Source organism: Pelophylax lessonae (assembly GCF_965119305.1).
Source record: "Pelophylax lessonae genome assembly, chromosome: 5".
Lineage (NCBI taxonomy): Eukaryota > Metazoa > Chordata > Amphibia > Anura > Ranidae > Pelophylax > Pelophylax lessonae.
In genome coordinates, this window is record NC_138772.1 from 251,127,867 (window position 1) to 251,150,017 (window position 22,151).

The following is a 22,151-nucleotide window of genomic DNA, read 5'->3' on the forward strand; positions in this document are numbered from 1 at the left end:
CAAAGGTTTTTGATTAAATAGCGGAATAGAAAATATGATCCAAAAAAAGTGTATGTATATCACACGTACACAACCACACTAGGCCCCAATTACTATTGTTTGTACCCCTAAAAGGCTAGATGAGGAGTAGGGGGGGTATGGAACAGGCAGCACCCTCAAACCTTCAGAAGTATGAGATGAACCCCAACAACTTGGAAAGGTGGATCTCTCTCACACGTACCAACACAGACTATCCCCCAATTTAACTGATCCCCAAAGGTTTTTGATTAAATAGCGGAATAGAAAATATGATCCAAAAAAAGTGTATGTATATCACACGTACACAACCACACTAGGCCCCAATTACTATTGTTTGTACCCCTAAAAGGCTAGGAGTAGGGGGAGTATGGAACAGGCAGCACCCTCAAACCTTCAGAAGTATGAGATGAACCCCAACAACTTGGAAAGGTGGATCTCTCTCACACGTACCAACACAGACTATCCCCCAATTTAACTGATCCCCAAAGGTTTTTGATTAAATAGCGGAATAGAAAATATGATCCAAAAAAAGTGTATGTATATCACACGTACACAACCACACTGGGCCCCAATTACTATTGTTTGTACCCCTAAAAGGCTAGATGAGGAGTAGGGGGAGTATGGAACAGGCAGCACCCTCAAACCTTCAGAAGTATGAGATGAACCCCAACAACTTGGAAAGGTGGATCTCTCTCACACGTACCAACACAGACTATCCCCCAATTTAACTGATCCCCAAAGGTTTTTGATTAAATAGCGGAATAGAAAATATGATCCAAAAAAAGTGTATGTATATCACACGTACACAACCACACTAGGCCCCAATTACTATTGTTTGTACCCCTAAAAGGCTAGATGAGGAGTAGGGGGGGTATGGAACAGGCAGCACCCTCAAACCTTCAGAAGTATGAGATGAACCCCAACAACTTGGAAAGGTGGATCTCTCTCACACGTACCAACACAGACTATCCCCCAATTTAACTGATCCCCAAAGGTTTTTGATTAAATAGCGGAATAGAAAATATGATCCAAAAAAAGTGTATGTATATCACACGTACACAACCACACTAGGCCCCAATTACTATTGTTTGTACCCCTAAAAGGCTAGGAGTAGGGGGAGTATGGAACAGGCAGCACCCTCAAACCTTCAGAAGTATGAGATGAACCCCAACAACTTGGAAAGGTGGATCTCTCTCACACGTACCAACACAGACTATCCCCCAATTTAACTGATCCCCAAAGGTTTTTGATTAAATAGCGGAATAGAAAATATGATCCAAAAAAAGTGTATGTATATCACACGTACACAACCACACTAGGCCCCAATTACTATTGTTTGTACCCCTAAAAGGCTAGATGAGGAGTAGGGGGGGTATGGAACAGGCAGCACCCTCAAACCTTCGGAAGTATGAGATGAACCCCAACAACTTGGAAAGGTGGATCTCTCTCACACGTACCAACACAGACTATCCCCCAATTTAACTGATCCCCAAAGGTTTTTGATTAAATAGCGGAATAGAAAATATGATCCAAAAAAAGTGTATGTATATCACACGTACACAACCACACTAGGCCCCAATTACTATTGTTTGTACCCCTAAAAGGCTAGGAGTAGGGGGAGTATGGAACAGGCAGCACCCTCAAACCTTCAGAAGTATGAGATGAACCCCAACAACTTGGAAAGGTGGATCTCTCTCACACGTACCAACACAGACTATCCCCCAATTTAACTGATCCCCAAAGGTTTTTGATTAAATAGCGGAATAGAAAATATGATCCAAAAAAAGTGTATGTATATCACACGTACACAACCACACTGGGCCCCAATTACTATTGTTTGTACCCCTAAAAGGCTAGATGAGGAGTAGGGGGAGTATGGAACAGGCAGCACCCTCAAACCTTCAGAAGTATGAGATGAACCCCAACAACTTGGAAAGGTGGATCTCTCTCACACGTACCAACACAGACTATCCCCCAATTTAACTGATCCCCAAAGGTTTTTGATTAAATAGCGGAATAGAAAATATGATCCAAAAAAAGTGTATGTATATCACACGTACACAACCACACTAGGCCCCAATTACTATTGTTTGTACCCCTAAAAGGCTAGGAGTAGGGGGAGTATGGAACAGGCAGCACCCTCAAACCTTCAGAAGTATGAGATGAACCCCAACAACTTGGAAAGGTGGATCTCTCTCACACGTACCAACACAGACTATCCCCCAATTTAACTGATCCCCAAAGGTTTTTGATTAAATAGCGGAATAGAAAATATGATCCAAAAAAAGTGTATGTATATCACACGTACACAACCACACTAGGCCCCAATTACTATTGTTTGTACCCCTAAAAGGCTAGGAGTAGGGGGAGTATGGAACAGGCAGCACCCTCAAACCTTCAGAAGTATGAGATGAACCCCAACAACTTGGAAAGGTGGATCTCTCTCACACGTACCAACACAGACTATCCCCCAATTTAACTGATCCCCAAAGGTTTTTGATTAAATAGCGGAATAGAAAATATGATCCAAAAAAAGTGTATGTATATCACACGTACACAACCACACTGGGCCCCAATTACTATTGTTTGTACCCCTAAAAGGCTAGATGAGGAGTAGGGGGAGTATGGAACAGGCAGCACCCTCAAACCTTCAGAAGTATGAGATGAACCCCAACAACTTGGAAAGGTGGATCTCTCTCACACGTACCAACACAGACTATCCCCCAATTTAACTGATCCCCAAAGGTTTTTGATTAAATAGCGGAATAGAAAATATGATCCAAAAAAAGTGTATGTATATCACACGTACACAACCACACTAGGCCCCAATTACTATTGTTTGTACCCCTAAAAGGCTAGATGAGGAGTAGGGGGAGTATGGAACAGGCAGCACCCTCAAATCTTCAGAAGTATGAGATTGTGTTCACTGTACCCCACAAAGATTGAGTTCACTGCACCCCACAATGATTGTGTTCACTGCACCCCACAAAGATTGTGTTCACTGCACCTCACAAAGATTGTGTTCACTGTACCCCCCAAAGATTGTGTTCACTGCACCCCACAAAGATTCTGTTCACTGTACCCCACAAAGATTGTGTTCACTGCACCCTAAAAGGATGTTGTTCACTGCACCCCACAAAGATTGTGTTCACTGCACCCTAAAAGGATGTTGTTCACTGCACCCCAAAAAGATTGTGTTCACTGTACCCCCCCAAATATTGTGTTCACTGCACCCCACAAAGATTGTGTTCACTGCACCCCAAAAAGATTGTGTTCACTGTACCCCCCAAAGATTGTGTTCACTGCACCCCAAAAAGATTGTGTTCACTGTACCCCCCAAAGATTGTGTTCACTGCACCCCACAAAGATTCTGTTCACTGTACCCCACAAAGATTGTGTTCACTGCACCCCAAAAAGATTGTGTTCACTGTACCCCCCCAAAGATTGTGTTCACTGCACCCCACAAAGATTCTGTTCACTGCACCCCACAAAGGATTTTGTTCACTGCACCCCAAAAAGATTGTGTTCACTGCACCCCAAAAAGGATTTTGATCACTGCACCCCAAAAAGGATGTTGTTCACTGCACCCCAAAAATGATTTTGTTCACTCCACCCCAAAAAGATTGTGTTCACTGCACCCCACAAAGATTGTGTTCACTGCACCCCAAAACGATTGTGTTCACTGTACCCCCCAAAGATTGTGTTCACTGCACCCCACAAAGATTCTGTTCACTGTACCCCACAAAGATTGTGTTCACTGCACCCCAAAAAGATTGTGTTCACTGCACCCCAAAAAGGATGTTGTTCACTGCACCCCAAAAAGGATGTTGTTCACTCCACCCCAAAAAGATTGTGTTCACTGCACCCCACAAAGATTGTGTTCACTGCACCCCAAAAAGATTGTGTTCACTGCACCCCAAAAATGATTTTGTTCACTGCACCCCAAAAAGGATTTTGTTCACTGCACCCCAAAAAGGATGTTGTTCACTCCACCCCAAAAAGATTGTGTTCACTGCACCCCAAAAAGATTGTGTTCACTGCACCCCACAAAGGATTTTGTTCACTGCACCCCAAAAAGATTGTGTTCACTGCACCCCAAAAAGGATGTTGTTCACTGCACCCCAAAAAGGATTTTGTTCACTGCACCCCAAAAAGATTGTGTTCACTGCACCCCACAAAGGATTTTGTTCACTGCACCCCACAAAGATTGTGTTCACTGCACACCAAAAAGGATTGTGTTCACTGCACCCCAAAAAGATTTTGTTCACTGCACCCCAAAAAGATTGTGTTCACTGCAGCCCAAAAAGATTGTGTTCACTGCAGCCCAAAAAGATTGTGTTCACTGCAGCCCAAAAAGATTGTGTTCACTGCAGCTCACACACAGAAAAATGGATGTGGATCACTGACACCTGCCTATCTCCAATCCCACACCACACAGCAATATCGATTGTAGTTTGTAGAACACAGTTTCCCTAAAATTCAGCAGACTCTGTCCCTAACAGGATTGAGAAGAGATCGTAGATCAGGATTGAGTGCAGATTCACCCCACCCCCCACACAGCAATATCGATTGTAGTTTGTAGAAGACACTGACCCTATAATTCAGCAGACTCTATCCCTAAAATGCCTACAACTCGCCCTGCCTAAACACTCCGACCTGTCCCTCAATTCTATCCGGACACAAATGGTTTTTTCCTGCCTATCTTTCCCTAATCAGCAGCCAGCACATTGATGTGTGCTCTGTCCCTTAGCTAAGCAGCAGAATGACGCTGCTGCGGCGGCTGCCTCGAACTTATAAAGACTTGGTCACATGCTTCAGACGGCCAATCACAGCTACTAAGACATTTGCAGGCATGGCTGGGATGGCTTAAGGCACACCAGTTAAACGATTGTTGATTGGCTGTTGAAAGCCCGCCATGAAAAGAGCGCCAAAGCATGCAAAACCCGGAAATAAAACGACCGAACACGGATTTTTACCCGAACATACAGTAAAGTGTCCGTGTCCGTGTTCGGGTAAAAAAAATCCAATTATTCGGTACGAACACGAATAATACAGTCCGTGTTCGCTCAACACTACCTGTGTGTGATCTCTGGATAACAACAAATTTTACAAGAAAATAAAAGTACAATCTTTTCAAGCACACAAAAATTATAATCTGATATCTATCTTTTTGTAGGTATTATACAACGTTTTTGATTCCTTTGTTGCTATTGGAGGCGAAAATGTGACAGGTGTGGATTGCGTCAAAGGTGTTGGTATGTAAAGGTTTAAAAAATATTACATCAATATTGTATTTTCTACTGCTTTTATTGCATCTACAGTCACAACAAGAAAACTGAAAATGTCACTTGGTTGTGAAAACTCCATATTTTAAAAGAAAGACTTTCTGGGAACTTAGGGCTACATAGCCTTACAAGCCCAACTGCTTGTTAAGTATAATACTGTAATGCAGGTTTAAAATCAGGAATGGAGCTTTTAAAGAGCCAGAGGCTCTTTATTTTTTTAAATCTACAAAAAAATTCAAAACAATCCTACAATCAAAAGTTTAACTTTATCTGCTATCTAGAGAGTAAAATATTGTTTTATTTACATTTTTTGTTGCCGTTATATGCCATTTAAAATTCAGTAGAGCCATTTACTTATATGGCATGCTGTACACAGCAAGTGTGGCTTCCTGGGCACATGGGGTCTGAAGTATTTACAAAAGGCAAATACGTCAGGAGCACATATGATGGGGAAAAGCCATAGAGAGGTAGAGAGGTATAGGTGTTTACAAGGGCATGTCCATATACAGCTATGCGCTTGTATGGCAGGCTGTATGCAGCACATACAGCCCTCTGGGTATGGGAAATAACAAAGAAATTATGCCAGGCATAATTAACCACTTGCCGACCGCTCACTGAGCTGGTACTGCGGCAAAGTGGCTCATGATCGTCTGCCGACGTAGACCTACATCACCAAACTCTCACCTCTCTCAGCGTCGCGCGCGTGCTGCCGGAGGCTCGCTCCCACTGTATTCAGACACAGCGGGAGTCGGGCCAGGGGAGGAGAGGCGGTGATCACCGCCGCTCTTCCCCGATCGTCGGGGATCAAGTGAGGAAATCCGCCCGCTTGTGTAAACAAAGCGGGCAGATCTCCTATGTGACAGACAGGGACAGATTACAGGATTCAGCATAGCTGAACCTGCGATCTGTGTCTGTGTCACACAATCCCCTCCCCCCACACACGTCAGTAAGCATGAGGCATACATTTAACCCCTTGATCACCAAGAAAGTTAACCCCTTCCCTGCCAGTGTCATTATTACAGTAACAGTGCATATTTATAGCACTGATTACTGTAGTAATGTCACTGGTACCCCCAAAAGTGTCAAAAATGTCAGTTAGGGTCCGATCTGTCTGCCGCAATGTCACAGTCCAGCAAAAAAAATCGCAGATCGCCGCCATTACTAGTAAAAAAAAAATAAACAATAAAAATGACAAATCTTTCCCGTAGTTAGTAAACGCGATAACTTTTGCGCAAACCAATCAAAATACGCTTATTGTGAATTTTTTTTTTTACCAAAAATATGTATTGTCGTATTTTTTTTTAATTGTCGCTCTTTTTTTCAAAAATTAAAAATCGCACAGGTGATCAAATACCACCAAAAGAAAGCTCTATTTGTGGGGAAAAAAAGAACATAAATTTAATTTGGGTACAGTCTCGCACAATTGTCCGTTAAAGTAACGCAGTGCCGAATCGCAAAATATATGGTCAGGAATGGGGTAAAATCTTCCGGTCTTAAAGCGGTTAAAAATACACAGATTGAGAATTTTTTTGTTAAAGACATAAAGCTAAATACATTTTGGCCTAAATATATGACAAAAATTGACTATATTGGATATTTTTTAACTGTCAAAGTAGAAAATGTCAATTTTTTGCAAAAGTTTCGCTCTTTTTTTATTAATATCGCAAAAAATGGAAAGCGCAGAGGTGATCAAATACCACCAAAAGGAAGCTCTGTCTGTGGGAAAAAAAGGACATAAATTTTGTTTGGGTACAGGGTTGCATGATCGCGCAATTGTCAGTTAAAGTCGCGCAGTGCCAAGTTGCAAAAAGTGGCCTGGACGTAAAGCAGGAAAATCCTCCGGTGGTAAAGTGGTTAAAGCCTTTAAAAACTCAATGTGCATGAACCTTTAGGCATTCTTCACAGAGTCATGCGCAGAGATTCCCTCTTATCAAAATATTTACCCTTCCACCCAACAGGGGATGTGCTGAAAAAGAACAAGAATTAGCGGATTTAAAGAAAGTTTTGTTGAAAATGTAGGAGATACCAGTAATATTTAAGTCTCTGGGATACAGAATATAATGCTATCAATGAACTCAGAACAAATTTTGGTGGAGGCTGATAGAGTGAGAGGTTTCTAGTAGAGGGCCAAAAGCAAAATCAGATTGGTTAAAGCTGTGTCTTTCAGCAAATATTTTCTGATTCACCACTGAGCTGGATATTAATCATCTTGAGCCCAATATCAAAACATACTGGGGATGATTTGCTAAAGGCAAATAGGCTGTTCAGTTTGCATTGAAAGTTTTCTCAGTGTAGTGAAGCCCTGCAAACTTCTATCATACAAACATATGCAAACAAACATATATACAGTATCTCACAAAAGTGAGTACACCCCTCACATTTTTGTACATATTTTATTATTATATTATATCTTTTCATGTGACAACACTGAAGAAATAACACTTTGCTACAATGTAAAGTAGTGAGTGTACAGCTTGTATAACGGTGTAAATTTGCTGTCCTCTCAAGATAACTCAACACAGTCATTCATGTCTAAACCACTGGTAACAAAAGCGAGTACACCTCTAAGTGAAAATGTCCAAAATGTGCCCAATTAGCCATTTTCCCTCCCCGGTGTCATGTGACTCGTTAGTGTTACAAGGCCTCAGGTGTTATTTGGGAGCAGGTGTGTTAAATTTGGTCTTATCGCTCTCACTCTCTCATAGTGGTCACTGGAAGTTCAACATGGCACCTCATGGCAAAGAACTCTCTGAGGATCTGAAAAAAAGAATTGCTGCTCTACATGTGGCCTAGGCTATAACAAAAGATTGCCAAGACCCTGAAACTGAGCTGCAGCACGGTGACCAAGACCATACAGCAGTTTAACAGGACATGTTTCACTCAGAACAGGCCTCGCTATGGTCGACCAAAGAAGTTGACTGAACATGCTCAGCGTCTTATCCAGAGGTTGTCTTTGGGCCATAGACATATGAGTGCTGCCAGCATTGCTGCAGAGGTTGAAGGGGTGGGGGGTCAGCCTGTCAGTGCTCAGACCATATGCCGCACACTACATCAAATTGGTCTGCATGGCTGTCGTCCCAGAAGGAAGCCTCTTCTAAAGATGATGCACAAGAAAGCCTGCAGTTTGCTGAAGACAAGCAGACTAAGAACATGGATTACTGGAACCATGTCCTGTGGTCTGATGAGACCAAGATACATTTATTTGGTTCAGATGGTGTCAACACATGGTGTGTGTGGCGGCAACCAGGTGAGGAGTACAAAGACAAGTGTGTCTTGCCTACAATCAAGCATGGTGGTGGGAGTGTCATGTTCTGGGGCTGCATGACACTGGAGAGTTACAGTTGAGGGAGCCATGAATGCCAATATCTACTGTGACATATTGAAGCAGAGCATGATTCCCTCCCTTCTGAGACTGGGCCGCAGGGCAGTATTCCAACATGATAATGACCTCAAACACACCTCCAAGATGACCACTGCCTTGCTAAGGAAGCTAAGGGTAAAGGTAATGTACTGGCCAAGCATGTTTCCAGACTTAAACTCTATTGAGCATCTGTGGGGCATCCTCAAGCGGAAGATGGAGGAACGCAAGGTCTCTAAAGTCCACCAGCTCCGTGATGTCATCATGGAGGAGTGGAAGAGGACTCCAGTGGCAACCTGTGAAGCTCTGGTGAACTCCATGCCAAAGAGGGTTAAGGCAGTGCTGGAAATAATGGTGGCCACACAAATTATTGACACTTTGGGCCCAATTTATATTCCGATACTTCCTAAGGATAAGTTTCACTTCAGAGATCTCCCCTGAATCTCCACCACTCCAGACAAGGCAATCAGGTTTTCTGTGGAGATGCTAGTAGGCAATGTACTTACCAAGCAGTTTCCTTTTTCCTTTGGCCTTGAAAACCCCACTGATCCAGCTTTTGGCAAGCTCCCACCAGTCTGACTTGCTGCAGAAATCCAGGATGGTTACCTGAGCCTGAAAAAAATCCTCATAGAATGTCTTACCTCCTCATCATCAAGCAGAGCCAAATTCATCCTCCAAATACCCCTTCCTTTAGGTGGCATATCTAAAGCATTGAGAATAACAGACAGCATAAGGTGATCAGAGAACTCCACCATACGACACTAAGGAGCCAAAAAGGCAGAGTCACCCTTAAAAAAAACAAAACAAACAAACTATCTTTCCTGCTCTCACAACTACTTCGCTTAAATGTGTAACCCGTGCTGTCTGGGCAATGTTTAATATGCGCATCTTCCACACCTGCTTCCCTGGCTATCATATTAAGAAAAATGCTATATCTCAGGCTGTCATTGTGACAGTATTGAAAACTGAAAATAAGCCTTGACTGGAAGGGGGTGAAAGTGTACGGACGTGCAGTGGTTAATCCATTTTATGTGGGGGCATGACCGGGATGTGAACGAGGCTGGTTGCACTTCTCCAGAGCTCTGTACTGCTCTGAAAATCATCCTGCCCACAGAGCAATTTCACCCCGCGATCCGGCTGCTACCATTCACCGCTGCACCCTGTCAGCCAATCTTTATATGGCATTCAAGTATTCCTGGCAGATCCTCGACCTCCAGGATCTGTGCGAGGCCAGAAATCAAGCTCCTCCTCTGCTATTTTGCCACCAACCGTGGCTTCCATTCGCTTCTACTCACAGGCCACGGGGATGGATTCTCCAGTGGCAGCACCTACTCCGGGCTCGAGCCCCCTAGGCCTCCTTCAACATCCGAGGCTGACACTAGAGTGATCACAAAACCGATCCTGGAAGCCATAGATGCCTGTAAAGTGGCATTGGTGGTCCGCATCAACCATTTGTCATGATGTTCCCAGATTTTTAGTCTGAAACCCAATGACATCCAGAAATGCTTGAGGGATAAAGGCCTTCAATACAGCATGCTCTATTCCAGCAGGCTCATAGTCCAGCATATGGGCACTGTGAAGTTTTTGACAACCAGCAGGAGGCTAGTGAATGGTTGGATACTGTCCCATAGGGATTCAAGCCGCTTCCATAAAATACTACAGCTGCCTACCTATCTGATGCCCATCTTAAATTTTGCAGGTCTGGATATGATTTCATCTTTCAAGGGGTTGCAGTTGCTCCCTTGACTCAGGGATTATTTTGTTTTGTTGCTTTTGACACTGCTGGGCATCCATTTATGCTTCAATCCTACTCAGAGGGCATGAGTTGCATTTGTCCGAGTTGGGGTGTAAATGCACTGTCGCAATTCCCCTCTTTCCTACAGTGCTTGTCCGAGAGGTCCTACATGTCAACAAGGACAGTTGGACTATCGTGCACAACAGTTGTGCTCCATTTTGTTGGTTAAGTTATGGGAATAGGCTGCATACTGGAACTGTTTTTTAGTTTTCTAGTATAACATCTGGGATGGTTAGTGGTTCTGTTTATTGGTCTCCCTTTATTTGTCATGCTGGTTTCCACAATCCCAATTACAAAGGTGGATGGATGATCTCTCTTAGAATATTTTATCTTGTCTATTGATTTTATATCCTGACCTTTGCTTGCCTCGCCACTACCAATGGCTAGAAATGTTAAAATGGTTTCATAGTGTGTTAGAAGGCTTAATGGTCTGTTTAAAAGCACTGCTGTGTTTCAATTTCCTAAACTGCTCAAGCCACACATCAAACCTTTCCAGGAGACTCACCTTGATGGTAGCAGGGTTTTAGCCCTATGCAGGCCTTCGATTCAATGACTGTTACAACCCACCCACTCCTTGTTTGCTAGAGACATCTCAATTCTTATAGATAAATCAATTCCTTGCACTATACATCAGGTGATCTCTGATCCGGGGGGGGGGGGGGGTTCGATATGTGGCAGAGGTTTCCAATATCCTCCATCACAAAATGGTATTAGTTCATGTTTATTTGCCTCCTACTTTTCAGTCTCACCTACTTTATGAATTACTGACCAAATTAGCCCCATTTGCTCATTTTCCTTCAGTGCTTGTGGGGGACTATAATACTATTATGGATGCCACCTTGGACTCATCCAACTCCAATAGGCCCTGCTCTACTGAGCTTCTTTCCTGGGCTTTAGCGGCAGATCTACATTAGGTATGACCCTGGAAACATCCTCTAGTTAATGTTACTTTCATCTTTCCAGAACTCACCAATCCCTTGCTAGGCTGGACATGGCCTTTGGCAACTCTCAATTCTTATCTTTAATTGGGGATGTCTCATATTTGGTGGGGGGTGTTTCCGACCATAACCCGTTGTCTGTTTATCTTAGATTCCCTGCAGGCACTGGTGGAGGAGTATGTAAATTGCCCCCGGATTGGATGCAGGTTGAAAAAGTTTCCACACAACTGCAATCTGCCATCCCTCAGGTATTCTGAATGAGTTTATACGTTGACTCCTTGGGGAAACTACTGTACTTAGTGACATGGTGTTACCAGTACTCTCCAAATCTGATAGAGATGCCCTGGAGGCAAAAATGACTCCTCTGGAGATTGACACTGCCACATGGGTTCCCGGTTGAGCTTTATAGGACCTATGCGCAGAAGCTGGCTCCTTGACTTTGTGTTCTTTCTGAACATTTTCTAGAGCAACAAACCCTCCCCCCATCAATGTTGGAGGCCTATATGATTCTTTTGCTTAAGGCTGGGAAAGATCCTATGACTGCTCCTCTTATATACCGATAGCCCTGTTGATCTTAAATATGGATCTTAAAATCCTCACTAAGGTTTTAGCCACCAGACTAGCCAGGGTCATTCTGTCCCTAAAATATATTGACCAGACAGGCATAATGCCTAGAAAATCTACAGACTCCAAGCTACACAGGGTCTTCACACACCTTTAAGTTCCTCATGATGGCCAGTCCACAAGGGTTCTAGTGTCTATTGACCTAGAAAAAGCATTTGATTCTGTGGACTGGCAGTACATGCCCAAGTTTCTGGAACTGATGGGTTTTGGTCTGCACTTTGCAGGTGGGTAGCACTATTGTATAGTAGTGCTCAGGTGGTGATCAGGCGTCAATTCTATGTTTCCCTCTATTTTCCTATAGGGAGAGGTACGAGACAAGGGTGTCTTCTATCGCCTTTCCTTTTTGCGTTAATGATGAAACCCTTCTATTGATATTGAAAAGGCCTTTGACTCTGCCGATTGGGCCTTTTTGCATGCTTTCCTGAAACAAATGGGTTTTGGCTCCAAGTTTAGGACCTGAGTGAAATTGCTATATACCTCCCCTCGTACAGCCATTCGGTTAGGTTTATCGACCTCTGTGTATTTTAGGGTGGGTAGGGGGACCTGGCAGGGTTGCCCCCTTTCCCCCTTCTTGTTCCCCCTTACCATTGAACCTGTTGCTATTGCACTGCGCTCTTCACAAGGCTTTGAGGCTATCCGAGTGGGCTCTATTAGGGAGTGTGTGGCATTATATGCCGACGACATGCTACTATTCCTTAGCGACCCCGGTCCCTCATTGCGAGCTGTTGTGCAAATTTTGGATGATTTTGGTAAGTATTCAGGGCTCAAGGTGAATTGGGGGAAGTCCTCGATACTCTCCTTGACTGAGATGCCTAGACCGGTTGCAGGCGATGGCCCTTCCCTATGTTGGGTTGACGCCTTTACCTACCTGGGGGTCCGTGTAACTAGACACCCGAGGGACTACTATACCTTAAACCTCCTCCCGCTCGTTCCTAGGCTCCAGCAGCTGGTACAAGTGTGGAAGAGGCTCCCGCTCTCCCTGATGGGCCGAGTTGCCCTGCTAAAAATGAAATTTCTTCCGGTAGTGTTGTATTTTTTGCGCCATTCTCCTTTGTGTGTCCCAAAAACGTTTTTTTCACAAATTAGATAGTATCATTAGTTCTTTCCTTTGGTCTCTCTGGGTTCCTAGGATAGGCCTACGGGCACTCCAGGACCCTCTGGGTAGTGGGGGATTTGCTCTCCCGGATTGGCGTAAGTACTACCTGGCAGAGCAAATGGTGTTTGCGCGGCGCTGGTTGAGGGCTGATGCGGAGGACTCTGCCACGGTTCTCGAAGCGGCTCACTTGGGTTCTTACTAGAGCTTACGGCTGGCATTGTACAGGGGAGTGTCTACCTCCCTTTGGATGAATCCCATGCTCCCTCATTTTTATCAACTGCCGGATCCTATGGTGTGGGCTACTGTAGGGGTTAAGACATTAGGAGACATAACCACAAAGGGGGACCTACTCACCTTTGACAATTTGAGAACTCGTCATGACCTGCCCACAACCCATTTTTTTAGGTATTTGCAGCTACGCCATGCGTTTAGGTGTCAATTTGCTGATTCCAAGATTGAGCCTTTGCCGTCTGACCTGGAGTTAATTATGACTAATTCGGACCTTACTAAGACGCTGTCCACTGTGTACAAGGACTTTTTCAAACTGACTCCTCCGAGTATCGTCAAATGTAGGGAACGGTGGACTGCAGAAATTCCTGATCTCCAGGGTGAGGACTGGGACGATATGTGGGTTGAACCCTTCAAACATTTAATAGCTGCCAGAGACAAGCTTATACAATTTAAGTTTATCCATAGGGCGTATTATACACCTGCTCGTTTAGCCAAAATTTACCCAACCTCCTCCGCTGAATGTTGGCGCTGCTCCGCCTCCCCGGCGGATGCGATGCACGTATTTTGGGATTGTGACCAGCGATACTGGTTGGAAGTTAACTCCTTTCTGGGGGGGGGGGTGCTGATGACCTCCGTCCCGATGACCCCGAGCATTTGTCTTTTGGGTCTGGTGGAGGAGGTGGTCCCCTCGGTGGCACATAGGACTCTACTGACCATCCTGTTGTTTTATGCTAAAAAAGCCATACTGTTGCACTGGAAGAAGGTGTCCCCCCTTCCCTATTGTTTTGGAAGAGGTTGGTAAATGCTGTCTTGCCTCTATATAAAGCGGCCTATCTTTCAATGGGGTGCCCAAAAAAATTTGAGAAGGTGTGGAGGGCATGGGTGGAATCTTCTGATACAGTGGGGTAATTGTATTTGGACAACCATTGTATTCTACATGCTTGTTTTTGTTCTGCTTTTCGGCCACTAGATAGCTCTGCTGCCTCAGTACTGTCCACCTAGTTGAGTTTTAATTGGAGGGTTGGGGCGACTGAATGCTGAGCATAGTTTGGTTCAGTCGTCCCGTGCCTTAAGAGTCCAGCCTATTTAGGTTGAGTTGCCTGGGTTTAGTTGGGGGTTGGGGGTTTGGGGGTGGGGGGAGTTGGGACTGGATTGGTTTTTTGAATGTATATGGTTACCTCACGTTCGGAGGTGCCTGTTTGTTGTTTTTCTCTGTTTTTAGTTTTGTTTTGTATTGTATTGTATATGTTTTCTTGCTTATAACTTTAATAAAAATAATTTTACAAAAACAAAATGATGGAACCCTTGGCGATATCACTTTGATCTACCCCTGAGGTGGATACAATTAAAGTATGCCTTGCGTTGTACGCTGATGACCTGACTTTTTTCCTAGTGATCCGGGGCCCTCCATGCAAGTGGTGCTGCGTATTCTGAATGCTTTTGCCACCTACTCTGGACTAAGGGTAAACTGGTCCAAATCCTGTATTTTTCCCTTGGATTATTCCCTTGGATTAGGGAGCTAGAATGGTAGCGGTCTCAGTGCTCCCTTTGCAATGGGTATCCAAGTTGACCTACATGAGGGCTCAGATTACTGCCGACATAGCGGACTATATGATCCTGAATCTGACCTCACTTTTCACATTCCTAAAGCAGAGAATCCAGGCCTGAAAAAATATTCCCTTATCTTGAATAGGTAGAATAAACCTTATTAGGGTGAAAATTCTCCCTGTTATCCTTTATTTTTTACGCCATGCTCCAATAAGGTTCCCTATGTCCTATTTTAAGAAAATAGATGGTCTCATTGGCTCCGTTCCTTGGTCCCCCTCACCTCCACACATTGGCTCAAAAGGTATTTCTGGAAACTTGGGGTCAGGGAGGGCTGGTAGTACCCAATTGGCAAAAATACTATCTCGAGGGCCACATGGTGTTTGCACACCGCTAGCTCTTGGAGGATGATGGTGATTCGGCCAGGGTCTTGGAGGCAGCAGTCTCGGGCTCATATGAGAGCCTGCTTTTCGCTCTGTTTAGAGGGACTAGATCTACCCCCTCCACTGGTGAGGTCTATGAATGCCACCATTACAGCCTGGAAAATCCCCCAAAAATCAATGCAGCCTGAATTTTCAGGAGTTTCACTATCTTCTTTGCTTTGGATTGACCCTTGTCTTCAGCATTTCTATGTATTACCAGATCCAGGGGTGTATACATCGCGTGGAGCCAAAAAAGTGGGAGATATTGTAAAGGGGGCGATCTGCTTACCTTTGACCAATTGAAAACTGAGCATTACCTCCCAAACCACTATTTTTTCCATTATCTGCTTACTACTCACAATTGTATACCTTGACTATAGAAACTCAGGGACTCCTTGTCAAAAACATTGTCCTTGGCTTAGAAGGAAATGCTTAGGACTCCACCTCCCATGGTGCTCTGGTGAATGGAAAAGATGGAGAACAGAGATTCCAGATATTGAGGGGGAGGACTGGTTCCTAGTTTTAATCAAGGATAGATTGATTTACTTAAATGTTTTGCACAGAATCTATTTTATATTTTCTGGGCATTTTTTCTTAGTAATTATATAGGTGGTCTCTGTTATTTTAGATAGCACTTTGCTTGTATGTTTTGTATGGTCCAGCATGGCCTTTATCTCAAGGCAGGATCTTTGTTGTGTAGTTGCCAATTTTATGTTTGTCTGTTTAACAAAATCAATAAAAAGAATTAGGAAAAAATCCATCTATCACAAGACTGCTATATACTGCTAATGAGAAAAGGTATTTAACAGTTTATATTTACTTAAGTAATTGCATTACCATGTTCTGTGTACTGTGGGAGACCAGATATAGTGAATGCAGGGTCCTGGGTTCAGTAACACTTTAACCCGTTTAATATCAATCCAGCCTCTGTGAACTAGATACCACTGAATACATTGAGCAACTCACTAAGCATTTTATGTGCTTGCTTTGTCTCTTTTACAGCTTAAACAAAGGAGGGCTTGATATTACACAAAGCATAGAGTTGACCTCACTTGTTCCTAGCCACGGCCAAACAATGCTACATTCTTATGCTTGCGCAAATCGTGATGATGCAACAATTAGTCATTTACATGTTTATTTAAAATATTGAATTATATCCAAATGAAAACACTTTTCCCAATTTTTTTTGTATTCCATACACTTGTCCAGACATAATAGCATAGTTTGCAAAATCAAAATGGTGACAATAATGTTGCCACATTTCATACTAACTGACTGAAATATTAGCTTTCCTTTTTTTAACCCATTGCGTCATTGAAACGTAAATGCCCAAACCAATTCTAGCAGCATCAATATGCATCAGTTGACTTGACTGTAGTGCTATTCTATTTACCAACTTCAAATAAAATAAAATTTGGACATTTAGGCTTTATGGCAAACTCTTTAATAAACATTCTGCTTATGGTTTTTTTTTCTATTATAAGTTGACAATGTACAATTACTTTTATTTTTTATGTAGGCATAAGTAGCCATGACAAGATGGAAAATGGTGAAATCCAAGTGCTATGTGTAAAAATATTGCAAACTATGTATATAATAGAGTGAAAAGGGTACGGAAAAGTTGGAAGACACTAAGTAAAAGCTCTAAGTAAAATATAAAATGTGTTTATTGAAAGAATAGCTATATTGTGAGTTTTTAATGGATAAAAATTATTATACCTGTATGCAACTAGTAATGATCATGCTTTTAAAGCAGTAAATGTCACATTCATCAAATATTCACTGCCAGTGAATCTATTACTGCATTTTAAAGTGTATCTATGGTCCAAATATAAAATCATTATATTAATTTTCACACTGTATTTCAATTATTTTTAGCTTACCCCTATTAATCAGAATGATGTTGAGAGTTTGCAAACTTACTTTACTTCCTTGAATTCTGTGGCACGTATTCACTATTCCTGTGAATATGCGCTGCACAGAATTCAGAGTCAGCCTTCTGAAATACAGAGGTTCTAGGAGGAGAAGTTTCAGGAGGCAGAGTCAGTACAGAAATCACAGCTTGCATGCAGCAAGGCAGGGGCGGCCCATCCATTGGGGGCACCGCCCCCCCTATCCATGCGTCTGACCCCCTAATCTACATGCGGGGCGCTGGACGCATGGATTGCAATGGGGATTTTTTTTTTTGAAGCACGTGATTAGAGCCAGAGGCTCAAATAGGCTTCAAAAAAGGGTGGGCTCGGGGCGCTGAGCACTGCGCCCTGAGTCCACCCAGTTGTGTGACAATAGCGAATGAATAGCTATTCACACTGACTCTCCTCCCAGCCAATCAGGAAGAGGGTTGTGAGACCCCTTTCCTGATTGGCCAAAAGGAGAAGCAATCTTACTGGCCAGTGGCCAGGAAGAGGCAGATGAGACACAGCTGGAGGAGAAGGACAGCGGCTCAGCCATCCAGCACTCCCTGGCTCAGACAGGAGGAAGGAGGAGGTAAGGAGGCAGACCGTTGGGGGGGGGGGAAGGGAGAGGAACGTGTCGCCTGCCAAATGACTGACTGAGACTGATTGACTGACGGAACGACCGACAACAAGTCGCCACTGCAGCAAGGTACCATTAGATACTGTATGTAGTCCTTAAAAATCAAAAGGTAACAGCAGAGGAGAAGCTGAAAAACATGCAGGGAATCCAGGAAGATGTGGAAAATTATGGAAAAAGAAAGGAAGAACTCACAACATAATGAGGAGATTTTTCAAGTAAGCATTTATTGGATTGTGACTAATAACTATTGTTTGTATTGTTATTACAGTGCTGATGTTATAAAATGAAAGTGTATGCTATGATGACCACAGAATTTATTCCAAACCATTCAATTTATTCCAAACCTAGACTACACCTATATAAACCTTATAATGCATTATACTGAACCTTTACTACATCGGCACCACTATACAGTATGGCTATACTGCAAGGCTGTATTTTATACTTTGGTTCTGCAACTATTCTTGTTTGAGATTTTTGTATTCTCTTTTTCAGTATCTTTTTTTGTCGTAAGCATTGGGGGAACGTTAGTTGGAATCCTTTTCGCATACATTCTGAGCTTGGTTACTCGGTTTACCAAACATGTGAGGATAATTGAACCTGGATTTGTTTTTGTCATTTCATATCTGTCTTATCTCACATCAGAGATGCTTTCCCTTTCTGCAATCCTTGCGTAAGTATTTTTTATTCAGTCATGTTTAAAAACAAGAAATCAGCAGTGATCAATTTACTTGATGCAGAAAGCTATAATACCTGGTACACAAATTCTGTTTTTTTTTTTGCTCAACCCAGCGGGCTGGGCTTCTGTTGGAAAGACAGCTGTACACATGGTCCGAATATTATCTGGTTCCTTCTGAACCGGCCGATATTATACAGACATACAGCAGAAGATGGTCAGAAGCTAAAGGCATGCTATAGGAGTTGTTAGAGACTGGGGACATGATGCAGGAGAATCAGCCTTGTCCATCCAAATTCCGCTGGGACACTCTTCCTCTTCCTGTCCCTTCCCCAAAATATATGTAGAAATGGCAGTTTTAGGTACACCCATATATCTATCCTCTGCTTTGTTCATGATGCAGGAGACTGTCATAGATTGCAGGCCTGCCATAGACTGTTAGAAATCACAACCCCTTTAGAAATCTATGATCTAAATCAGAGGGATATGGATATGGGGGAGGGGCTCATTAATTGTTTCTTAAGGCTCCGTTCACACCTGGGCGTATTGGGATCATGCCAGAATCGCTGCGATTCTGCCCGTGATCTCAAAACACACTACAATCACAAAACACAGGTTAAGGTGCCATTATTTTCAATTGGAACTAAAATGCAATGCACAATTTATCACGCAGCAATCGCAGTAAATCTCATCGCATGAAGCTTGTTGCCCAAAAGAAGTTCCTGATTTTTTGGGTGACCAGCTTCACATGATGAGATTGCTGTGGGATAAATCGCACAAGAATTGTGACAAAACTGCACCGCCTTTTAGGTGCTATTGAAAATAATGGCACTTGAACCTGCATTTGCGATTGTTGTGCGCTTTGAGATCACGATCAGAATCACAGCGATTCTGCCACGATTCCAAAATCCTCAGGTGTGAAGGGGGCCTTCATTTTTACTTAGAAATCATCACTTTTGGTTCCTAGAACTAAAGGACACCGAAATGAGCAGCCTTACTCTTTGTTACACTGTTGCTGATCAATATAGATGGCAGACAGACTGGATGTAAACAAAGCAAGGCTTTCTCTGGGCTCGACTTGTGGTAACTGCTCTCAAAGCACAGGGAAAGAAAAGACAGACGTACCAAGTTCTATTTGGAAAGTTGCTTGGTATCCCTAGAAATTTTCAAAGCATTAATGAGTTTTAATAGTACAATTATCCTCCAATGTAACAATGCCAATAATGCAAAACATAAGTTTACTGTTTCATTTTAAAATGTGATCATAAATTCTTTAATGGTGAATGCCAAATTTAGAGGTTATATCTATTTATTTGAGTTCAGAAGGACTAGCAAGTCTAGACCACAAGTTTTGAAATTGATTTCTGAAAAACCTATTTTACATAGTAAAAATTAAATTACATTTAATAGATATGTATTGTAACCCCCCCCCCCCCCCCCAAAAAAAAAAAAAAAAAAAAAACTGTATTATATTACAGCTTGCTAGTCCTTAGATGTGATTGCTGTATTCGTTTTTACTTTTTAGGCTAAGAAATTTTTTTAAATACAGAAAATACCATAGATCTAGCTTAAAGGCAGTGTTCTTAACAACAACTTCTTTTCTATCTCAGGATTACATTTTGTGGAATTTTCTGCCAAAAATATGTAAAAGCCAATATTTCTGAACAATCTGCTACTACTGTGAGATATACTATGAAGATGTTGGCAAGTGGGGCTGAAACTATTGTTTTCATGTTTCTTGGAATATCTGCTGTTAATCCAGACATTTGGGTGTGGAATACAGCTTTTATACTTTTGACATTGCTTTTTATCTCTGTATACAGAGTCATAGGTAAGTGGTAACATTATATGCTTTTGAATTATTATTGAAATTACACTTTTATTGCACTCATAGCTGGATTAACTGTTAAGCAAAATTATTATGTGCTTAAGGCAAGAAGAAAGGGGGCACCAACAAAACTTTCCGCCTGTATATCATGCCTTTAAAGGATAAGTACAGTTTAAACAAAGAGCACTTTTTGCCCCTTTGCCCCAAGATAACATTTCCCACCCTCCTCCTATACCCACTTGCGGCCAAATCAAGTAAATGTAGGTGACTGTCTGCCATATCCCTGATAGCTTTTTTTTCAGCCAGCGATGCTCTACAAAGTAAAAGCAATCCTAGCAGCCAATTAGCCGCTGGATTGTTTTTACAGGCAGCAGAAGGGGGTCTCCAGCCACCCTCTGGTGCTTCTCAGGGCTCGCAAGTTCTGGTGGGGATTGGATCTGGCAGTTGCGTGGCTTATGGTAGCGGTGTTCAGAGACCGGATTATCTCGGATCACCAGTCTAGGAGCCCGAAAGCGACAAGTATTTTCATCACTTCTGGTTAGGGTAAATGTAGACACTGCCATTTTTTTTTCTGGAAAGCATGAGGTCTATGTTTTTTCTTATGTTTTTCCTATAAACCCCAGATGTCTCCATTAAGAGGACCTGTAATGCTTTATTTCTATCACAAGGGATGTTTACATATCTTGTGATAGGAATAAAAGTGATAAATGAATAAAGGGACGGTGTATATAAAAAAAAAAAAAACATTAAAAAAAAATAAAAAAATAATAAACATCTTTTAAAGCACCCCCATTCACCTGTGTTTGGAATGCAGAGGCAAACACATACATAGGTCATGCACACATGCACACATACAGTATTTCACAAAAGTGAGTACACCCCTCACATTTTTGTAACTATTTAATTATATCTTTTCATGATACAACACTGAAGAAATGACACTTTGTTACAATGTAAAGTGAGTGTACAGCTTGTATAACAGTGTAAATTTGCTGTCCCCTCAAAATAACTCAACACACAGTCATTAATGTCTAAACCGCTGAGAACAAAAGTGAGTACACCCCTAAGTGAAAATGTCCAAATTTGGCCCAATTAGCCATTTTCTCTCCCCTGTGTCCTGTGACTCGTTAGTGTTACGAGGTCTCAGGTGTAAATGGGGAGCAGGTGTGTTAAATTTGGTGTTATTGCTTTCACGCTCTCATACTGGTCACTGGAAGTTCAACATGGCACCTCATGGCAAAGAACTCTCTGAAGATCTGAAAAAAAGAACTGTTGCGCTACATAAAGATGGCCTAGGCTATAAGAAGATTGCCAAGACCCTGAAATTGAGCTGTAGCACGCTGGCCAAGACCATAGAGTGGTTTAACAGGGCAGGTTCCACTCAGAACAGGATTTGCCATGGTCGACCAAAGAAGTTGAGTGCACGTGCTCAATGTCATATCCAGAGGTTGTCTTTGGGAAATAGATGTATGAGTGCTGCCAGCATTGCTGCAGAGGTTGGAAGGGGGGGGGGGGTCAGCCTGTCAGTGATCAGACCATACGCTGCACACTGCATCAAATTGGTCTGCATGGCTGTCATCCCAGAAGTAACCTCTTCAAAAGATGGTGCACAAGAAACCACACAAACAGTTTGCTGAAGACAAGCAGACTAAGAACATGGCTTAGTGGAACCATGTCCTGTGGTCTGATAAGACCAAGATAAACTTATTTGGTTCAGATGGTGTCAAGCGTATGTGGCGGCAACCAGGTGAGGAAAACAAAGACAAGTGTGTCTTGCCTACAGTCAAGCATGGTGGCGGG

At 42.7% G+C, this 22,151-nt stretch overlaps 1 protein-coding gene across 1 annotated transcript in view; it reads left to right on the top strand.

Annotated features, from left to right (window-relative positions):
* The window catches only part of SLC9A3 (solute carrier family 9 member A3), a 342,657-nt gene that overhangs the window by 154,270 nt on the left and 166,236 nt on the right, over positions 1–22,151 (top strand). Inside the window, exons 4-6 of the mRNA XM_082257740.1 lie at positions 5,195–5,273; positions 18,343–18,520; positions 20,134–20,354. Coding sequence (XP_082113866.1) covers positions 5,195–5,273; positions 18,343–18,520; positions 20,134–20,354 — 478 coding nt within the window. The remainder of the gene's footprint in view (positions 1–5,194; positions 5,274–18,342; positions 18,521–20,133; positions 20,355–22,151) is intronic.